The following is a 21,316-nucleotide window of genomic DNA, read 5'->3' as shown; positions in this document are numbered from 1 at the left end:
CTGTTTGTTTTTAAGTGTGATAGACATCTTGAATCTAGTAGGATGAACTTTGAAATTAGGTTTATTGTCTACCAAAATTGAATTACAGAATCAAAGGACCACAGAATAATATATGTTACCGGGGCCTTTGGAGGTCATCTAGTTCAATGCCGTTCACAAAACAGATCTAATAAGCTGAGTTTGCTCGAGAACTGACTTAGTTGGGTTTTGAACATCCCCAGGGAAAGAGATTTCRCAACTTGTTTGAGCATCTGTTCCAGAATGTAACCACACTCCAGTAAAAAAATATTTTTTCTTGTGGCTTATTGTCACAGGACATGTAGTTCCCTGGCCAGCTTGGTGGACCCCCAGTGGACCTGCTCCATTTCCATGTCCTGTAACAGGGAGCTTAGAGCAAGGCACAGTACTCCAGACAAAGTCTCCCAAGCCCAAACAGTGGGGAAGGATCCCTCCACCTGCAGTCTGGGCTGCTGCTCTTTGCTGAAAGGGAACGTTGCTGATGTGTTTTAAACTGTGTGGTCACACATCCTCTGGCCCACCAGGCAGGTTGCTGATGAAGTTATTAAGCAGTGTTAGTCCCTGTATTGATGGTCCCCATTAGTTAGTGGCTGCCAGCTGAGCTTTGCAGCATTGAGCTCCTCTCCCTGAGTCCAGCAGTCCAGGGAGTTTCACATGAGCYTTATCCGTGCATTTGCCAGAGCCCGAGAATTGGGTGATAGGGAGGCCATGGGATACTGGGTTGAAGGTCTCCATAAACACAGGATGTCCCACACCCGGAGCACTGCCCTGGGCCTCTGCAGCAGTCGCTCACTGCAGGAAGCAGACACGTTGCCCAGGGTGTTTTTACCTTTGGTAAATCCGTGAGGGTTGCTCGCAATCAACTTCTTGTCTTTGTGTGTTGAGAAAAGGCTTCCAAGTTTTGATCCATAACTGTCATGGGGACTGAGGTGAGGCCGACTGCCCTTCTCTGAGATGCCCTTATGCTCTAATGTACTTGCAGAAATCTCTTTCTTTGCCATCCAGCTCCAGCAGAGCTTCAGCTTTTTTGACTCTGTTCTTTAGTACAGGCACAATGTGGCCTATAGTCAACGTGGGATTTGAGCAGCTAAGAGGCTCAAAGGGTTTTTTCTTTCTCAGTGCTAGTGTTTATAGTTTTCCTCCTTCATTTTAATAAAGAAAAAAAAAAAAGGACTCTTTTTTTATGGAAGAGAGGTAGGTAAGATACGGGATGTAATTTAACCACATAATTTCACCTACCAAAATAATCCTAGGAAGAGGTGTGACATAAATGACTGTAGTTTGAGGTAATGACCTTGACCAGCAGGGACAATGTAGAAATTAATTTTCCTTTGCATGGAATGTGCCTATTTCTGGGGATACGCCTCTAGCAATTAAGACAGTTAATGTGAATAATCTGCTTTCACTCGTATTCCTTTACATTTATAACCTGACCTARTAAGACAATTAGATAACTCAAATTAGAATATTTAGCCTAGACACAGATGAAACACCCTACAGTTATTTTAAAATATTAWCAATTTTACTTCCTCCTGGCTGAGAAGTTCTTTGTTTGGAAATCTTTATATGATTTACTACTAAARCCTACCCAAATAGAAAAGGCTGGTAAGTACTGCCATGCAAACACTTCCTCCAAAGAAGTTTAAGGTAGCTGTGAAAAAATGAGTATTGTATTTCAGAGGACTCTGAAAATTGTGCAGCAGGTAGCAAATAACAGATTTCAATTAACCAGCTGTTTATTGGAATGAGCAAATGCTTCATCTGAATACCCCACTGGAGCCGTGAGCTTTCACTGGAATTATGGTTGTCTGACCATCAAAAATGAATTTGCAGCTATAAGAGAAGGTTTATTTTGCAGTTCTTAAGAGTTTAGTATACACACAGACCATGTTTTTAATTCCAGTGGGTTTAAAATGCATCTGTGGTCTGTATATGTATTTAACTTTATGTTTTAGAAGGAAATGCTGCTGGTGTTTACTACATATCCTATCCACTTTGTAGAACAAGATTTTTCTTCCTTTCGAGTTTAGCACTGTCATTTTTCTGATAGAAGTTAATAGGTGCTGTGGCCACACAGTTAAAGAWACTGAGAAGCCATCATCAGACAACGATTTCGTTGTACACATTTCAGACTGTGTAAGGGTAGAGCATGTCTTGGAGGAAACAAGTGAATCTCTGTGTTTCACAAGAGCTAATCTGAGTTTCATTTCTCACTGTGTAGTGGAAATTGTCATCCCTTACACTAACCTGTTGGTTTCTGCCCCACAGTGCCTTCCCCCCTGTCTCTAATGCTAGCAGCAGCTTTCCTGCAATCACACTGTGAGCTGCRTCGCAGAACTGGCAGGTCTAGGGCCATCTGGCAACAAAATAGTACATAAACAACAAAATCAGTCATTTTCAGCTGGGTCAKTTCTGTGGTGGCCTTCAGCACGTGGCCACACATCTACTCCTGGAAAAAACAGGGGTAGGGTGTCAGGGAGTGTGGGCTCTTTCCCTTTCCTCAGCAATTTGTCTTTCAGGAGCCCCGCTGAAGTTATGCCGAATTAGCCACATTTTGGCCATCTATAGCATTAACCTATTCCAAGTAGGCGTGTGTTAATAAGGAAAGTGAGAAAAGGCAACAAATGTTGTGTTGGAAGTGTTTCTTATTAAAAAATGTATTTATTTTCATATAGCAATTGTTAAGAAATTCTCTTTGGTATCTTCATAAAAGAGATACTGGTTGCTTTTTAAGAAAAGTAATCATTGTTTGTCTGAGCTCTTAAAATTCATCTCTCCTCGCTCACTTAAGGTCTTGGACAAGAACTGGCAGCCTTTCAGCAGTTGGCCGTGTGCTGTGCTGTATGTGTATGTATTCTTTTATTAGTTGATATAAGCTGGTATGGATAATGGAATAAATGGGACAGTTCAGTGGAGATCTGAGTTCAACACTGCTTATTGCTTGGCAGAGAGRATGTAGAGCTGAAGTTTTTGCTAATGTGTACAATGAGCTCAGAACTAATTAAATCTTTATCTTTAGAAAGCATAGYTGTTAAATTATGGAAAAAAACCTCTTTAAAAACCTGCCTTATGTGACTTTCTGTGATAGCCCTGAGCTCCACCAGCAAGTTTTCARGTGGATAAGACGCAAAGAGTCAGTCTGCTAGAGCTGTTTCTTGTGGCGAGAGGCTGATTTAATGTAGTGTTGTTGAGAGCAAACAGGCTTTTTAGTTGCTGAAGATTCCTGGGGCTTCCTCCCCCAAGCGCTCCTTCCCAGAGCACTTGCACAGCCCAACCTGTATGTAGCTCTGTTTATACAGGGACTGAATGTAGGACAGTTCTAGTATCGTGTAAGCTTCTTTGGCTGGCCTGAATTCAAGCTTGAGTTAGAAACATGATTTTGTTTTCTCACATAAAGGGGTAGAGTGTAGCTGAGGTGATCCAAGCTGTTTYAATTCTTCTTGTCTGTGTTCACAACTTTTGACTTGGATCTAACTAAGTTTGTTGGTGTGGATTGTTATAAAGTTTTTGGATTTTGTGGACTGTTAAAAAGTTTTGGGGGTTTTTATGTAACAAAATATTGTTTTAAAGGATTACTTCTTTCGGTTAAAGTTGACCTAACTACATCAGTTACTTTTAGTTTTAGAAGAGTGGCTGAAACTGATGGTATCTGCTGTCTCTCTTTATATTTTCACGATATTTGCTTGCTTCTTCTAAACATAACAAATCCCCATACTCTTTCTCCTCCCTCCACCCATTTCTGTTTCAGTAATAGAATCTTTTGTTGATCTCTCTTTGAATGAAAACTGAGGCTGACATAAATGTACAAGGCAAATTCCAGAGTTTTTAGTTAATGTTAACACGCGCCTCATGAACATGTTAAAATATATTTTCGTTTAAAAATTCATGTTTTTTAGAATGAGCTTACCAATTATAAAAACAATTCAGTAATTGTGGTTTTGGGATATAAATCAAAAGTTACTGCCTGTCCATACAAGCCTTGTCAAGCCARCTTATGTAAGTGTGAAGGGAGGGGAGGGAAAATGGTCTTGAAAGCTTTTCTATCTTGAGCAGTGTGAGAAGCAACAGCAAAATCCAAGCTAAACACAGTTAGACATTATTGCTCTTGGATTAATCCAATTGTTAGTCTATTAAACCATTTGAGATAAAAGCCTCTGTCGAGCGGTGAAGGGTGAGATGAGGTAGAGAGAGGACAGATGGGTTCTTAGTTAGCAGCGTCCAGCCTGGGCAACCAGGGGGGATCTCAGGAATACTGCACTTATTTGGAGGAAGTTGTTACGTGGCTTCACTTCGTAAAATCGGCATCCAAAATAATTGCTTAATACTTTTTTATTTTAAAGATGATGAGCTTATATTTATAGCCTTCAATATTTTAGAAAAAAATCTAAGTTCTAGGATATAAAGGACTCTTTCTGAAGCCTCAGTTGATGGGCCCTTTGCTTGGTTGCTATAACCTCGGCACATAGTAGGAATATAACAACCATGTTAATAGTTGCCCACATGTTGAATGTTTCTCCTAGCAGTCAGCATAACAATTTCACTGTCGATGAAATTGTTACTGCAGTTGATAGAGCTTTCCAGTTGTGCCTGTCACACTGGTGAAGATAGTAATTTGAATCCTAAAATAATGTTACTAATCACCTGACAAAAATGACACTTGCCTTAATTATAGAAAGGTATATAGGTGAGCAAACCCCATTTACGCTCAGAATTGGAAGTCAAATTAAAAGGCAGATGGGTGGAATTAACAGCAAATTAAACTTGTCATCTGCTGTACATGTGATCCTTGACGATCCTTCTTCCACTCTCCCTGTCACCAAATGTGATACCACTGTATATATATATATATATATATATTTATGTGTGAGTGTGTGTATGTGTGTGTCTGTATGTGTCTGTGTACACGCGTGTGAATATGGGGAGAGCCAAGTGCTGGCAACAGGTTGGATTGGAGAGGGAGTGCAGCAGCATGCAGGGCCGCACAGGAAGGCGGATGGACTCTGCTCAGCCGCAGAGGGGAGCGCAGGAGGAGGAGTCTGCAGAGGAGGGGTATCAGAGGCTGCTGCGTTTGCCACTGAACTAGAAACCATCACGTATCTGTCCSTTGCTGTTGCAAACCAAATTTGACAGCAGCAGTTCAAATCCAAGCAGAGCAAGGCTGTAGAGACCTCAGAGGATCTTTTGGGTGAAAGCTCTGTCCAGGGGGAGCGTTTCGCTTGCGGATGACACGGAGGCGAAGCCTGGGAGCTTGTCAACTGGATTGAGGGAGCAGGAAACCTATTGAAACTGCTTTGAGGTGTGGTTAAGACATGGACACATTAGTCACTGGGTAAGCCCATCACTATGCTGGTGATTTTTGGTACATTCTATCCTTGCTGGACTCCCATTGATTTGCCTGCAAAACCATCTAGCTAATTCATAACTGGTAAATCATAATATGCAAACCCACCCACATACTAAATTGGAGTGGGACTTTTTTTCATTTAAACTATTGGTTTAAGGTTATCTGTCTGATTTTAGAATATAGTGCACTGGTGCAAATGTGGCTAGAGTTGTTGAGGAAGAAGCACTGCTGATGAGGAATAAAGGTCCTTTCACTGTGTGAGCATGTTTATACACATACAATGCATACGTGCCCATGTATGCTTGTGCATTAAGGCCCTATGTGTGTCTCAGAGTCTACGTAGCAGTGTGGAAAGTCAGAAACTGTGCAATGACTGTGCAGRCATGAGGTTTGCCCTTCTGGCCTAAGGCAGATCAGCTTCTTCTAAAGGGTCTGCATATCTGCTGCTTCAAAGCTGGTGTAACCAGCCAGCTCTTTGGAAGACAGGGGGGGCAGCCGTTCGTCTGGCAGTTAGCCCAGGCAGAGTTTCTGTAAAACTGCTCAATCTATCTAAAAAAAAATGTAAAATAAAAAATAAAATAAAATAAAATACAATAAAATACAATACAATAAAATAAAATAAAATAAATTATAGGTAGATAGAATGTTCCCTCAGTATTTGCTTGATTTTAAGTAAGGGATTTGGAATTCGAGTACCCAAACTAGTTCTGTAGTGTATATTGGTTGGTATGAACTCAGTAGAAAATACTACAGAACTAGTTTGAATGCTTAAATTAGTGTAATGTCAGGACTTCCCTTGCCTTTCATAGCTGATTTTAGCGTTGGCTTTTTTTTTTAAAGAGGATTTAAACAGTGTCTTCAGTTTTGTCTGCGAGTCGTGTTGCTAGAGTCCTTTTAAATAAAATCTCCCGTAGCGATTTTTACAGACAGCTGAAATGGGAGCATTCTGATGACTAGATCCCTTTGAATCCCTAAGACCATATATCACCTACCTGAAGCGTGCGAGAATGGGGCCGATCTCTTAGCATGGTGTACCAAGCTGTGCGAGTTTTAAGAAATCCTATTAAAATACCAAATGAGATTTGAATCTCTGTAGCCATACKCTCAATTGCAAAAATAGAGCTTAGGACAAAAGGTCACTGTTTCATCTAACCGAGTTAGAACCTTTTTTTTTGATAATTCTGCACTCCACCAACTCTTGAGTGTGAATCCTGTTCTCCAGTTTAATGAAGTTTTGTTAAGTCAGGTAGAATGTTTATCTTGCATTTAGAACCTCAGCTTTCTTGAATAGTACCAAAAGCACCCTGATATTTGGAAATATTGATTTTTTTGACTTAAACAAATAAATGTAGTCTTCTGTTTTCCCTGCTGCTTTTAATACTCTACCAAAATTTTAAAACAAATGTATTGCTGGCAACATACATTAGAGAAATTTTGTTAATGTGTTGTAAATTGGAGGGATTTTGTTTGCATGTTGTAAGATAAGTTTCGAATGGAAGTTCATGCCTTTTCTGTTGTTGTAATCACCATTTTTTTTTAGATTAGCAACCCATCACTTGCCCTCCTCAGCCTGAGTGTACAGCTTATCTGCATTTACTCACTATTATGTGTCAACAAAATCATCTACTCACTGTGCCCAAGAATTTTTACTTATCATAGCACTGTTCTTCAGCATTTTGGCTGTGTGGGTTGGGTATAATCTTATCTGCTGCTGTAGTTATGTTACTCTGCCAGACATGAACTGAAAGATATTTGCTTTATTCTGACAGTATATTTTTAAATTACTTTATTTGTACCAGAGAAGCTGAAGAGAAGCATAGCAGTTACTTCTAAAGAAACCTCTGACTGCTGAACTGCTTAAGTGCTGAATACTTATTCAGTGGCGGTGCTTAAGCAGCTCAGAAGTCAGAGGTTAGGTGTAGAGGTTACTACATCACCACCTCACTGGTGATCTAGTAGAGAAGGCTGAAATATGATGACTACTAAAATGTSGGGGTACCTCAGATGGTAGGAGTTTTCAGATGCTTTCAATACAGTCCCAAGTTTTAATTCCTCAAAGYTGATGCAGAATTTGCACATTTGCAAGTTGGACCTAAATTTTACTATGCATGTACCAAGCATGGAGCTTAGTASACTTGTACAGATACAACTTGTGCTTTTGTACAGTTGTAGAAGTAGATTTTTCTTCTGTGTCCAGTTCCTCTGCCAGATTTCTGCAGGACCACAACCTTTTTCAACAGTTCCTAGTTCACACAGACTTCAAGACTTGACACAGTAAGGAGAGAGGCTCTTCGTCCTCTTCAGTGTRTGACTCAAGGTGATAGAACAGAATTAATTCCTTGCTTGAGAAAACATCTATTTGGGTAGAGAGTAAGAATATGGTGTTTAGGGCTACTTTTTCATTGAGAGTTGCAGCTTCCTGGCTACAGAGAACAGTGAATAGATTAGGAAAGAAGCTAATTGAGAAGAAAATTGAGCAGGAAGGTTGGACTAGATGATCTGTAGAGGTCCCTTCCAACCTTAAATATTCTGTGTGAATCTGTGAATCTGTGAAAATAGAATTTCACTTCCCACCCATACCTTGAAATAATTGATTTCTTCTTACTTATTATAGTTATTACCATTTATGTCCACAAAACAGCTCTCCTTAGAGCCACGAGTTTGGTTTGGGGTAGCCCCATGTGTTGCCTTCAGAAAAGAACTGTGGCTGCTTTGTGGAGCAGCTTTGTACTACATTATTTAATATTACTTATATTAACCATAAACCCTAGATCTTTTTGTCATTTTCTGCATGTAAAGAATTGTAGCTAAATTTCTATCCTCCCTCATTTTAAAAGGGAAAAAAAGGGACTCCCTGGAAGTTTGGTGTTCAGTCTTGTTTTCTAAATGTTAAACTGCAAGGCAAGTGTATTTGAAAACTTCCTTAGTGTTACTTGTTGACATAGCAGTTGTCTGGGTTTCCATCAGGGTGTCACTTGATCAGTGGTAGGAAAGGCGTAAATTAGACAACAAAAAAAGAAAAGCTGAGAACGTTGGAGCTGGAACAGTTTTAGTGGCCTATAAATACTTGTCATCTTCAGTTTCACACTTTGGGGCCTTGGCTGAAGCATGTTTTCCACACTGCACTGTAGACTAGATTGAATTAAATTTATATAATCCTTGTTGACTGCATTGCAGCAGTGGAAGTCCAGAACTACTCCAGCTTCATTCAAGGCCAGTCTTCACGGCTTTGCTTTTTTAGAGTAACCTGGATGTATGTATTATTTGCATTGTAACCTATATCAGCACAGTGGCCTCAATTTCATTGCTCTGTTTGTATCTTTGATGAGTCTACTTGCTTGGGGACGATTTGCCTACTCAGTTATGTAAGGCATCAGCCTAGAATTAGTTTATTCCTTAGATATGAGGGATGGATAATAATGTGAAATTCTTTGTGATTGAACTGATGTTTCTCAGTGGTCTTTGATAACTTGTTCTATTCTTCTGTGTCGATAAGAATGGGCTCCTTTCCCTGGGTTATTGGACAGTTCAAAATACCGCTCTTTTTGTAGTGAAAATTTTTGAAGGGTGGAGAAGGGAATGGATATTAACATGCAGAGGAAGTTCTGGAAGTGACACTGAAAGTCGTGAGTAATGTTAAAGTTGCAAATGTAATCAAAGGCAGAGAAATGTATCATATTTATGAGCAAATATGTGGTAAGAAAAAGTTGATCATTGTAAGTGTGCGCAAACAAAAAGCCCATGAGAGTAACTTGTTTGTTATGGAAATAGTCTGCCATAAGCTTATGCATAAGTGTATTTATAAGCTAATTGCAAACTTTAAGGCCCGATTTAAACAAAGGAAACATGGATTCCGTCTAATGGAATGGCAGAAATGGAATAGCTTTTTCTTTAATGGGTAAATCTGAARTTGGATGTAAGATTCAGACTTTGGGAGGTTTTAGTATATATTTTTTCACATTGTGACTTGAAACAGGTGAAAAGTACATCTGCGGGCCTAAAAGTATTTGCTAAGACTTTGAAAGTTACTATTTTAAGATACTGGATTAGATGATCTCTAGAGGTCCCTTCCAACCTCAGCCATTCTCTGATTTTAATCTTATTTACAATCTTAAAACAAACCAAAAACCACAGGTTCTCTGGCAGTTGTCTATAGCTGCACAAAGTGCTTTTTGAACAGCCTTTTTCTCCCCACCAAGTATCAGTCCTGTCTGTTTCCTACAAAGCTGGTAATTCCTGCTTTGGAAATATTTCTTCCAAGTTTCCAGATTCTCTTCTTTGATATTAAATTTCATTTTTTTTTCTTTTAATGGAGTTGCAGTTAAATAGAGAATTATTTCAGCACTCTTGATTGTTGTAGTTAAATATATTAGTTTAATCAGCATAAGCTCCCCTCTGTTATTTTAAGAAAAAGAAAGAAAAGCAAGCGTGAATAAAATACGTGGTGCAGCTGCTGACGAGTGCACGACTCGACGGGAGAGAGGGGCCCTTTCCGGCCTCGGAATTGCCCTGCTCTCCCGCGGACAGSGCTTCGCTTGGCCGTGGCAGGTTGCACAGTTGGCTGTGCGCAGGGAGGCTGCGTGCACATTCTGCCCCAGCGTCTGCCGGTTTCTTGCAAGCAGGGAGAATTTCGTAGAAATAGAGAGATCTTAAAACACAAAAGTGCAAAAATGATAAGGGAGTAAAAGTGAATGACGCTGTAGAGGGTAATAATCTCTCCAAAGTGAGAGGTGGATTACTTAATAGTTTAATAACAATACTCAAATGCTGATTAAACAGGACTACTAGCCCACACAGTTGATAAAAATACAGTCTTTAATGAAAAGATGTTGCTTATTTCATCAAACAACATTTCTGWTTTTATCTAGCTGAAATGTGTCAAGATTTTAAGAAATTATAAGTACTACTCTAGAGAATTTTCAAACTATATGGATGCAATATTAATTGTTCTGCGCTGTGTTCTTTTTTCAGACCAGTCTTTCCATATGGGGATGGGGAAGCCTTGGCGTTGTGCTTTTTCTAATAACATTTGGACCCTTCGCTATATTTTACTTTGCGTTTTATATCCTCTGCTTTGTGGGCGGGTAAGTATACAGCTTACTCTCTAGTATAATTTCCTGTGAAGGAAGAACTATAATGTGCATGTTAGTGAAAAAAAAATTGCTCTGAAAATCTGCAATGAGTTCCATGAAATAAATTTAATGCTCGCAAATCTCCAATATTTGAGGCTTTTTTTTTGACATCTCAGATTTAACTGAAATTTATTGTTGAATAGTGCTTGTTATAGTATCTTTGCCAACACAAAAAATATTTCTGATTCAGGAAAAAATATGAGTAGCTATTTGTAATGTGGTGATAGGAGGAGAAATACTCACATAAGAAATTATCTTCATTTTATTTCTGTTACTGTGTCAGTTCTTTCCTCAGCGATTTATTACCTAATCATTATGACCCTTTTTCCTTATCACAACCTTGTGTTCCTATATCAGATAAACACTTAGATGTCACTTCACTCACGAGGAATGCCAATAGGTTGGGGTTTTTTTTCAGGTGGTGAAAACAAGTCTACATATGGCTACATTTTGTGCAGATGACTCAGCTCAGCAACTGTAGGCATTTTGTACCTTAAGCTGTATTCTCTACAGAAAGGAAGGGAGAAAATAAATGCTTTTATCTTTAATACAGATATTACACTGTGTATTATAATTTCTGCCTTATAGCTTGCATAACTTTGTTTTTAATGGCAGTCCAGACATGTCGGTGGGATAGTCCTGCTTCGTCTCACACATACATCTGTTATCTGCAGCACAGTAGTGTTTCTTGGCTCTTCAACATGCTGCCTGGCTTCTAAGTGGGCATTGGACTACCTGTTAATATTTTTATTTTTCTCTTTGAAAAACCATCCTAGTCTCCTTTTTGGGTGTAGTGCACAACCTGTGCTTGTATGTCAGGTTTAAAGATGTAACAGCATTTGGTGCTTAGAAGTAGAGACTCATATGCTAATATTTTAAATATATTAAGCTTTGGAATTCTGAGGTTTCACAATAGTAAATATACTATAATTAGGATTTGGTTAGAGTAAAACTCATTTTTTAAATAAATGCCTTTGTCTATTAAATGCCTTTGTCTATTAAAAATTTTGTATTACTACATTTTTAGTGTTTGCAGTATGAAAAATAACATGAGATTTCATAAAAAACTAGATGCTTAACTTTCCTTTGTGTTCCATTTTTCAATTGCTTGGCTTGTCAAAGCTAACAGACAGGGGAGCCTCCCGTGGGGAATGTCTCAGATCAGCTGCAGTTTGTAACCGAGCCTGTCTCAGGCCAGCTCTGCTACCTCCTTACTGTGTTTCATTGCTGCTTTGGTTCGTGATGGGATGTAGTTCATGTGCACTGACCTTCTCCAGGCCAAATTCATCTTGTGGCAGTATCCATTAAACCAGGCCTTGTGTCTATCTTCCTTGTATGTGTTTCTTGTATGTGTTTGTTTATGTAGGTAGATATTAAATCTTATCCCTTCCAGTAGAATGCTATTACACTTTTGGTTTAATGTACACATATTCTTGGCTAAGACTGCGGTGAATATGCTGTTAATCTTTTGAGMAGTGTGACATGTACGTTAAGCTCTAACACTCAGTATGCAGAGCCAGGAGTACTAACTAGGTCAAACAGGTTTATGTCAAAATTATTCTTATCTGCTTAAATCCTTTTGAATTACTTTCCACCTCRTTATGCAAAGGGCTTAGTTCTGTTCCTCTTACAAACACAGGCTAATATTTTAAAGCATATTTTTTACCTGTGATTAGAAATTACATATTCACAACATCATTTATRTAAGTTAAGGAAACAAAAACACTTTGTGTTTATGGTAGCTTTCTTAACTCCTTACTTAGCCATGTCTTGAGCATGGTAACAGTTTTGCATCTGGATTTTTAATCTATAATTTTATGTTGATATTTTGAATTCTTACCAATTTGCAAACCGTTTTCTAACTTTTTATGCTTGCTTAAAAATGGTGGCCTGTATCCGTGTTTCCTGACTTCCATAGCTGGAAGCCCCTTTTGTCCCATTTTACAGCTTGCACAGGAGCAAATGTGGAACTGCACTTGGTTGTTTCCTTACTATTGACCTAAATATTTAAAATGCATGCTAGTAAGTTGTGAAACACTAGTGATGCCATCACTGTATCAATGCAATCTTTTTCTACTGCCACTTTTTTATGTATTAAATATTTCTTTTTGTTGTACTTCCCTATTTTTATTCTAAAGGCATTAGGAAGAAGGTAGAGAAAGGAATCTGTGAGCCAATGGCCATAGGCTCCTGGTTAAATTGGCAGAATTTAATTTTTAGGGGGCAACCAGTCACTCTGAGGAATTTGTTCTGCCTCAAAAATCATAATTAAGAATATTGATTCATGTCCCAACTATGTGTGACTGGCTGCCTGCACTGATGATTCCAATTGCCAGCCCAGTGCAGACTGGTTCTGAAGCTGCTTTTTGATTTCCAAAAGAATTCAGTTGAGGCTGTTACTTTCCAGAGTTGGGGAGAAAATGATAAATTTTTATCTGTTGTTAATCTGTCCCTGTGAAAAGGTGGACTTCCAGTAGTATTTGGAAAAACTTAAAAAAAATAAATTTAAATATCCTGTGATATCTTTCAGTTTTACTCACTTAGAGAAACATCTAAAATGATTTGTCTTTACTGGGCTGAATATCCTTTAGTCTTTAACAATTAGGTAGCTCATCAGGACTTTCCGGCACGACTATTCAGCAGTAATACTGGGTGGTCTGGCTACGTGTTCTGTCCTAAAGCATCCAAGACAGTAAGTCAGAGAATAAAATGTATTGATTTCCGATGTAGAGGCAGAAGCTCCTCACATTTCTAGTTAAAAACCAAARTACTTTCAGGCATCTAAGAAGACAAGCATACATTTGAACTATCTTGATAGGATATTGTGTTTTTTAATGAGTCATTAACTTCAAATGTGTCATTTTATATCATTTGACAAAAGAAAAACAGCTGGATAATCTATAGCTAGTTACTTCCCAAGCTTCTGTCCTTGGAATAAAGAAAGAGAAGGGATGTCCTCTTTTCAGAACTTGTTAATGTGTATCTGAAGTTAAAACTGTTCTTCTGCAAAAATTACCTTTGATAAACTGATTCCTTTAAAGGTAGGCTGAAGTTTCCAAGTAGTAGATTATTAAAAAGTAAAAAATTAAAATAGCTCTGTTTTTAACAGTTCAATTAATTTTCAGTGCAGTGAAGCTAATATTGAATAATTACCTAAGCACATTTTTTTTTGTCCTGAAACTGAATTATGATGTTAATAACACAATCAGTGTTAGGATTTTAAAGCTGTCTGGAAGCAGGTGGAGCATCTGAGCAATTAAGTTTTTTTAAAAAAATCTATTATTGTTATTTTTATTTTCCCGCTTCCTTAATTGTCTTACGGTCATCTGTAGAAAGCATGGCAGGTAAAGATGGTGCTGTGAGCTCTGAGGCAATCTGGGTATCAAGTGAAATTTTATTCCAAAACTTTTTGTCCTGGAGTCGCATAGAAATGACCATCTTCCAGTGCCCGAGCTACTGAGCCTCTTACTTGAAAGAATGGTTCTTGGTTTGGCAGCTGGAATCCTCAGATGGGTTTTATTGGTGGATGTATATACACCTTGGTAACCATTTAAGTAAGAATAGCATGAATCAGGGAGCAATTTATATTACTATATATATGTGTATATATATGTATATATGTATAATTTTAATGCCTTTCTATCCCAGAACAGCTTTGTGCATTCTTGTGTTGACAATTGTTGGTCAGATGGACACGTTCAATTCCATACTTTGCAATGTGTGTTTAAAAAGCTATGCATGTTCAGCCTTTCATGCTTAACTTTTTAAGGGCAAGTTTGATTACATTGCATCAGAGTTGGGAGAGGGCAAAAGACAACAACTTTTAGGTTTTCATTTCTTTCTTATTCAAATGGCTTTATGGTATACATTTTTGTCCTCCAGTCCTAGTGTATTGATTATGCATTTCTGATTCCTGTTGCATTCAAGTTAAATTTTGTATAACTCTTGCCTTTCCCCTCGTGCTTTAGTTATATCATAATGCAAAACAGTCCTGCCTAATTAAAAGTCATAAGTAAAAGTCATACATTTATAATATAACATGCTTTTAAGATTCCTGGTCCAGAAGTGCATGAAGTCAAATTTATTTACCGAATTAACGAACGTTGTGTTTGACTTGAGCTGTCCTCTAGACTTTTCTTTGGCTGGCTCTTCTTAGGCGGACTGGCAGGAACACTTTTTTTTTCCCCCTCTACTTTGCAACTTGTTATCCTAAGTTTCATGTCAGAAGCTTTTCCTCCTTCCCATGTAAGTGTATGCAAGCGGTACCATCACTGCATCAGTTTCCTCCAGGCCTGGGCTGCTCTGTCCTATGCCACAATGTCACGGGCTGAACACATCTCTAAAGGGGAGCACTTCATAGTGCTGAAGTAAAGCMATCTGTGTAAAAACACGAGCAGAATAACGTATTGCATGTGCTCTTTTTTCACTGCACCAGTGTTAATAGATGGCACCCATATCAAGTTCCTACCATCAGCAGCCTCTCTAGGACAGACTGCACTGTGTAGGTCTCCTGGGTGGTATAAATCGGTGCTGGTCCTAAAACAGGAGTGAGAAACTTCATGATTGCTGCTCAGAATCACTGACACGGTACCACACTGCGCTGTGAAAGACGCCCTTTCTTGGGGAGTCCTTATATACTGTCAGTCTGTAGCTTGGTGTGAAATATTTTCTAGAGGAATTAAATATGACTTTGTTGTTTTAGCTAATCTCTTTTTCCTTTTTAGGGGCTTTGTGGTTACTCTTTTATTTGGAAAAAGCAACTCAGAAAAATACCTTGAGCAGTGTGAGCATTCGTTTCTTCCCTGTACATCTGTTGGGATCCCTAAGGTAATAAGAGATTATAGGCTTGAACTTCTAGATCAAGTTTTCTACCTTTGAAACTTAAAATCCCTTTCTGTGTAAGACTTTGAAATGTGCCATTTCCTAAGATATGTGAAGCAGCTTTCGTATTTTGAGACGAGCTTCTTTCTGAGGTGAAAAGCTATGTGTGAAGGTACAAAACAAGATTTTTCTTTTGTGAAATACAAACTTTTTAGGTATTTATAGAAAAATTGTTTCAGCTGTTGTTTCTGGCATCACTGTGAGAAATAAGTAAGATGTAACTGGTTAATATTATCTGCTAGGAAATTACTAAACTTTCTAGACTGTTTGTTTTTATGTTATTTTTGCCTTGCTCGAATAGCAGCTGCTKCTTGCATGTTCTCACACGATTGTCATCGCTATTTAGGATTCTTCCATCATCAGTTTTTATTCTTTCCAGCTCTGTTTCTTTATGATCAGAAAGGTGCTGCAGTCTAGATTTAAAGCACTTCGAGGAGATGGAAGACTTTGTCTTTAAGACAAAGTAGAAATCAAGGAAATGTGCACATAAATGCAGAGGAACAGCGAGATCCGCTTTTCCACTCATTTTAACAATCAAGAAATAAGATGACAGAGACATCCATCTGGTGGTTGAATCTAAATTCAGGCTTCCTAATTGGATAAATCTGCATCTCTCTGACACAGAATACATTCTTAGTATCCAAATGGTAGAATTGCGTGGAGTTCTTGGTTTATGAACTTGTGCATCTCTGCAGTTCAGAAGTTTAGATATATCTCAGTCCAATCAGTTTGAGCTATTCAAAAGAAAAAAAAGAAAATCACTAAATTTTGTCAGCTATGTCATGACACTGCAACTGTTATGACTGAAACATCCTTTTCTTCCTTCTGAACTGTCAGGTCTTCAGTGGAGTCACAAATCTATCTCATGGCTCTCAACACTGCATGTTATCTGTGAAGGGGGGTTCCAACGATCTTATCAGTAGCCCATTGAAGGAAGATTTATTTGGGATTCAGCAGTATGCTTTTTTCTAGTCACAAGTAGTTTTTGTGACTGGTTCATAAGCCTTCTTTGAATCTGTGGAGATAAATTTGGGCCTTAGATAGACGTATTCCAAACTACTGATCCACATGAAAAATATGAAGTTTTTGCCACAACGGCAAAAGGGCAAGTCTGCAAATGAATAATTCTGTTCTGTTAGGGGAGGCTGTTCTCCTTTTAGAGACCTGAAGTCCTTGATTCCCCAAAGAATTAACATTTGCAGTCACATTGCCTGAAGTTATGCTGTCCTTCCCGTTTAAGAAATGTTAACCTATTAAAAACCCATGAAGTTCAGTTTGAGGGCTTARAAAGTTGCTAAAATAAGTTGCTACATTGTCCTCAGTGCTTAATTATGTAGATTGTGAAACACTTCTAGTGCCTTTCATGTTTTCTAAGAGGAGAGTTGTGGAAATTTTTTTCGGTATTTTGAACTTGATTTACAATTCCAAAACACTTTTTTACATTTTATTGCTTTCTTAAGCYCCATATTTACATGTGCTCTGATTGCTTTATAACAGGATAGGATAACATGTCTTTGTGTAATCCTCACAATCTTCGTGCTTTGACTTATAGTTTGCTCATGGATTTTTAACACATGTGGATTTAAGTTTTGTTGTGCAACAGTACTTATTTTCAACTGTCTTGGCAAATGCTCTTTGAAGCTGTTCTCCAACTAAAATCTTTGTATTCTSTAGTAGAGATCAATCTTTCTTACCCCTCTACTAAAATTATGTTAGCTGTTTTGGTTAAACTTTATGGTAGCCGTGATGAGTCCAAGGCTCAGCCAAATGGAATAAGGTTTCCTTCGAGTTCCTTTTTACCATTTTGATGTGAAATTTCCACTGTTCTGTCTTTACTGAAAGGTAAAAGTTTTAAAAATGAAAGCAGTTTCAAGTTAAAACTGTTGTTGCCCTAACTGGTCTCCGAACAGTCAATATTCTCTCGGGTGGTTAGTGTATAGGTTGTGGTTCTTCCCAAATCCACATTTGTTTTGTCTCATCATTAAATGCCTCTCTGTTGCTCTATTCTGAGCGGTAATATAATGATGTGAATTTCTTATAAGAAGCTTTCTTTTCCCTAAAGACAGTGGGTTGCTTTTGCTTGGTTGTTTTCCACGTTGAGTTAAATGTTCAAATGCTTGAATTTAAAAGTAATCAATTATAACTCTGAGCACCAAAAATTGATACAGAATTGGTTGGGTAGTTGGTCAGGCAGAAGGGAGATGTTCTCCGTCTTTGAGATTTCTCTGCAGTGGACATAGATACACCGTTAAGTGATTTAAGTGAGAGATGCTGTGTTAGAGGAAATTTAGAAGTATAGAACAGAAGCACCTGATACTTCGTTTATCATCTTTCCACTGATGGCTTCTGGCAGTTCTTATATATTTCCAATATAGTCAAAATATTTTTCTCCATTTCAAAGAACAAAGCATCTTTGGACTATAGTGCAGATTATTTGGGGTCATTTCTGGGAAGATAAACGGATTTATTGCAGGTTTCTATTAAGTTTGCCCAAAAGAACTGGTTTAGCCCCCTTCGTGACATTGCGAAAGTTTGTTCCTTTTCAGTTTGTCTCCGTTTGTACCCTCTCCCTGGCATTACTTTTTGAACATTTGTCTGTCAAATGGTAACAGTATCAAAAAGTAATTTTTATGTTGAGATACATGATAATCTGGGGTGGGTAAAGAAACTGAGACAAAATGAAAAATTACCAGCTATAGGCAGCACGGGGAGTTTGTAGTTGAGCGTGGAACTGTAACCTCCAAACTCTCCTGTGCTGCTCTTACCTCCACTGCCCTTCCYTTGTTATTTGAGTTTTGTGTTTTACCAGTGGTTTTACAAAAAACACTGGTACAATCTGGTGTTTTAGTAAACCTTCTTTACAGGAAGGAAGAAGTAGTTTTTCAGATTAGTTCCTCATCATTGTTTGCTATATACTGAACAAGTATAGAGGTTACATCTGATGTACTGCAAAAAATATATTCTTAAGCAAAATGTAGTAGTACAAACTTGTTACTGTGAATATGCAAGTATTCTAAACCTGCAAAGTTAAAATTCCTCATTTCTTTCAAGTGCATAGAAGAAATGAGACGTGAAGCCAGACCTATTAAGATTGACAGAAGACTGACAGGTGCCAATATAATTGATGAACCTTTGCAACAGGTAAGAATTATTTATTTTCACAAGTATTAGGTGCTAGTGTTACCTAAGTGGTTCTGAGTCAGATTGAGGCTGGGAAATAGTCACACAGTCGAGTATGGGAAGCGAAGAAAATTGAAGGATATACCAGGATATGGGAGAAAAATTTAGTCTGCTTTCTGTGTATTACTGTCTAGGCAGAGCAGTGGTGAATATACTGAAAACTATTTTTTTCCCATACTGGTCTATATATATGAATTGTGAAGTTTCATTTCCTATTTCATTCTGAATAAGAATGTGTTATTTGCTATATGAAGCTTTAAACAAGGCTACTACTCTATTTTGAGACATAAAAGCTATTTGGTCTCTTGTCACGTAGTATTCTGTTCACGCTTGCTCTTTCCCACATCCATCCCCCTTTACAATGATCAGGTAATCCAGTTTTCCCTGAGAGACTATGTCCAGTATTGGTATTATACACTAAGTGACGATGAATCATTTCTTCTGGAAATCAGGAAGGCACTTCAGTATGCACTTGTTCAGTTTTCTGCCAGGTGAGTTTATTTGTATTTTCTTCAATACACTTGCAAAGCGGAGACATGACTGGATTATGCTGTAACAGATCGATAATTTAAATGTATTGGTTTACATAATTCACTCAAATTTACAGAAAGATCATGTAATATTTTAAGATCATAATATGAGAGAACTGAGGGGTGGGTTTGTTTGTTTGTTTGGATCCCATAAGGAATGAAGGGAGGTTTTATTGTCCAGGTCCTTCTGTGGGTGGTTAATGAAGAAGGAGCAAGATCGTGACCATGTCTGTGAAATTCTACATCTCCTTTACTATGGCTAATGAGTTGATCTAGGTAGCCCCATGTCATTATATCCCATACGTATTTATAAAGTAACAGTTTCCAGCATTCATCCTCCTGGGGCTACTGATCCCATCTGGCCGAGCAGAGGCTGTGAGTCACTGAAACGTGGAACACTGCTCAGCAGCTTCAGAGGTGCTGCCCGGTCCTGATGCTGACGTACTGAAAATACGTTTGTGCCTTTCTTATGGCAAGAAGGGTCAAAGCTGGAGAGCTGAGTTTAATGCCAGCAAAAAAACCCAATGTTTATGAAATCTTGTTGGCTGTGAAATAATGGATTTCCTAGGAAACAGGAAGTTGAAAATACTGAAAATGAGGCTGAACAAATGTATGCCAGTGCATTACCAAAAACAAACCTGTGCTGGCATGAAGTGCACCTGGCTGTTCAACTCCAGTGTTTCTGTCTTTGCTTTGAAATTATTTAATTGGACAGGCTGCATAAAGTGCTGGTTTTGTGTCTAACCAGATCGAGTTATGAACAACTCTGGTGGTGTTTTATTTATTTATTTATTTATTTATTTTTCTAGTGTGAGAAATTAGTTTCTGCCTCTAGAAATGAAGTCAGTCTCACAAAGTTACTGCAATTGTTTGCAATTATTGAGAGAAGTTGATCCCCTTTATTTATAAATAGACTGTAGTTTGATATAGCAGTCACATTCCTAGATCAGTTCTGTAATTTCTAATCTCATTTATCCTGGAATTTCTGGAGATGGGGAATAGGACAGAGTGGGGGGTTGCGCTGCTCGTTTGCAGGGATTGGGTGAGGCTGCCACCTAGTGCTTTGTTGGCCGTGTGGATGGGGGAATCCTGACTACGGAGGTTTTTGTTCAGCTCTACTTCAACGCAACTCCACCTTTGCTTACCACCTTTGGATTAGGCTTCCCTCTTTTCAGATTTCATTATTACTCTCTTTGAGGGAAGAAAAAGCAGGTGAGAGGAAATGAGGCAGCAATCTGTTAYGCCATTCACACACAGAAAAGAGACATTATCCAAGGATTCTCCTGTAATAAAGTAGATATCTGAGACAGAAGAAAAGCCGAGAGGATGCCCTAGTGGATGTTTAGCAGAGAGTAAAATCCATCCTGTTTGGACCTACATSTTGCTTACTGACACTTCGAAAGCACCTTTTTGCTTTGGCTATAAAGCATGGACATCACAAGTATAGCTCTGCATCTTTCTCAGACCACTGATGGAGTGATTTTTATGTACGTCTAATAGTGACGGTTTTCTGAAACTGCTCTAGGTTCGTTATCAGTTTAGACATTTATGCTAGCYATGTCTCATGCAAGCTGTGGAAGTAGTTGCTTATAATACCCAGTTGCTTGTAATGTCRAGTGAAATATGGGCTTTCTTTGGGTGTATCTGTACTATAAATTCAAAAGAAAATGATTTTATGTCCCTTCCCAAATGATTGAAAATATGGCTGGAAAAGACCTGGAGAGTTATTTAGTTTAGTTATAGTTGTTTTTAGACAATTTATATCAGAATTTTTCACAGAAGCTTGCAAAAATTTGAAATTTTTCTTTGTATAACCATAAACATTTATTTTCGTGGACACCATTTTTCGTTAGGTCAAAGGAAACAGACTGGCAGCCTTATTTCACTACTCGACTTGTTGATGACTTTGGCACTCATCTTCGAGTTTTCAGAAAAGCTCAACAAAGAATAGCAGAGAAAGGTGATCAGTTAAAAGGTAATGACTTCAACATTTCTTACTTTCCATCCAAGTAGATAGAGGTCTCACATGCGTGAATTACAGACGTATTTTATAATTCAAGTTTGTTCTCAAGTTTCTGATCTTGATGTAGGTTTCTCTTTATTTTGTTTGGTACAGACGAAGCTGAAGAACTTGTAGATACATTCTTTGAGGTTGAAGTTGAAATGGAAAAAGAAGTCTGTCGTGACCTAGTCTGTACTTCTCCCAAAGATGAAGAAGGTGCCTCAGTATT

At 38.2% G+C, this 21,316-nt stretch overlaps 1 protein-coding gene across 5 annotated transcripts in view; it reads left to right on the top strand.

The window, feature by feature from the left end:
- Positions 1-21,316, top strand: part of SNX13 (sorting nexin 13) — a 63,070-nt gene that overhangs the window by 8,596 nt on the left and 33,158 nt on the right. For 2 of the 5 annotated variants that reach the window (XM_026044853.1, XM_026044860.1), the window contains exons 2-7: positions 10,334-10,446; positions 15,219-15,321; positions 18,427-18,516; positions 18,925-19,046; positions 20,939-21,060; positions 21,202-21,303. In XM_026044853.1, coding sequence (XP_025900638.1) covers positions 18,439-18,516; positions 18,925-19,046; positions 20,939-21,060; positions 21,202-21,303 — 424 coding nt within the window. In that variant the 5' untranslated portion in view covers positions 10,334-10,446; positions 15,219-15,321; positions 18,427-18,438. Of the gene's footprint in view, positions 1-10,333; positions 10,447-15,218; positions 15,322-18,426; positions 18,517-18,924; positions 19,047-20,938; positions 21,061-21,201; positions 21,304-21,316 lie in introns of those variants that run through there. The other 3 variants (XM_026044830.1, XM_026044844.1, XM_026044838.1) reach the window with 2 other exon arrangements.

Source organism: Nothoprocta perdicaria, unplaced genomic scaffold (assembly GCF_003342845.1).
Source record: "Nothoprocta perdicaria isolate Ctin4 unplaced genomic scaffold, notPer1 scaffold_106, whole genome shotgun sequence".
In the NCBI taxonomy this organism is placed as follows: Eukaryota; Metazoa; Chordata; class Aves; order Tinamiformes; family Tinamidae; genus Nothoprocta; species Nothoprocta perdicaria.
The sequence above is the reverse complement of the archived record's forward strand: the minus strand, read 5'-3'. Positions and strand labels throughout refer to the sequence as shown.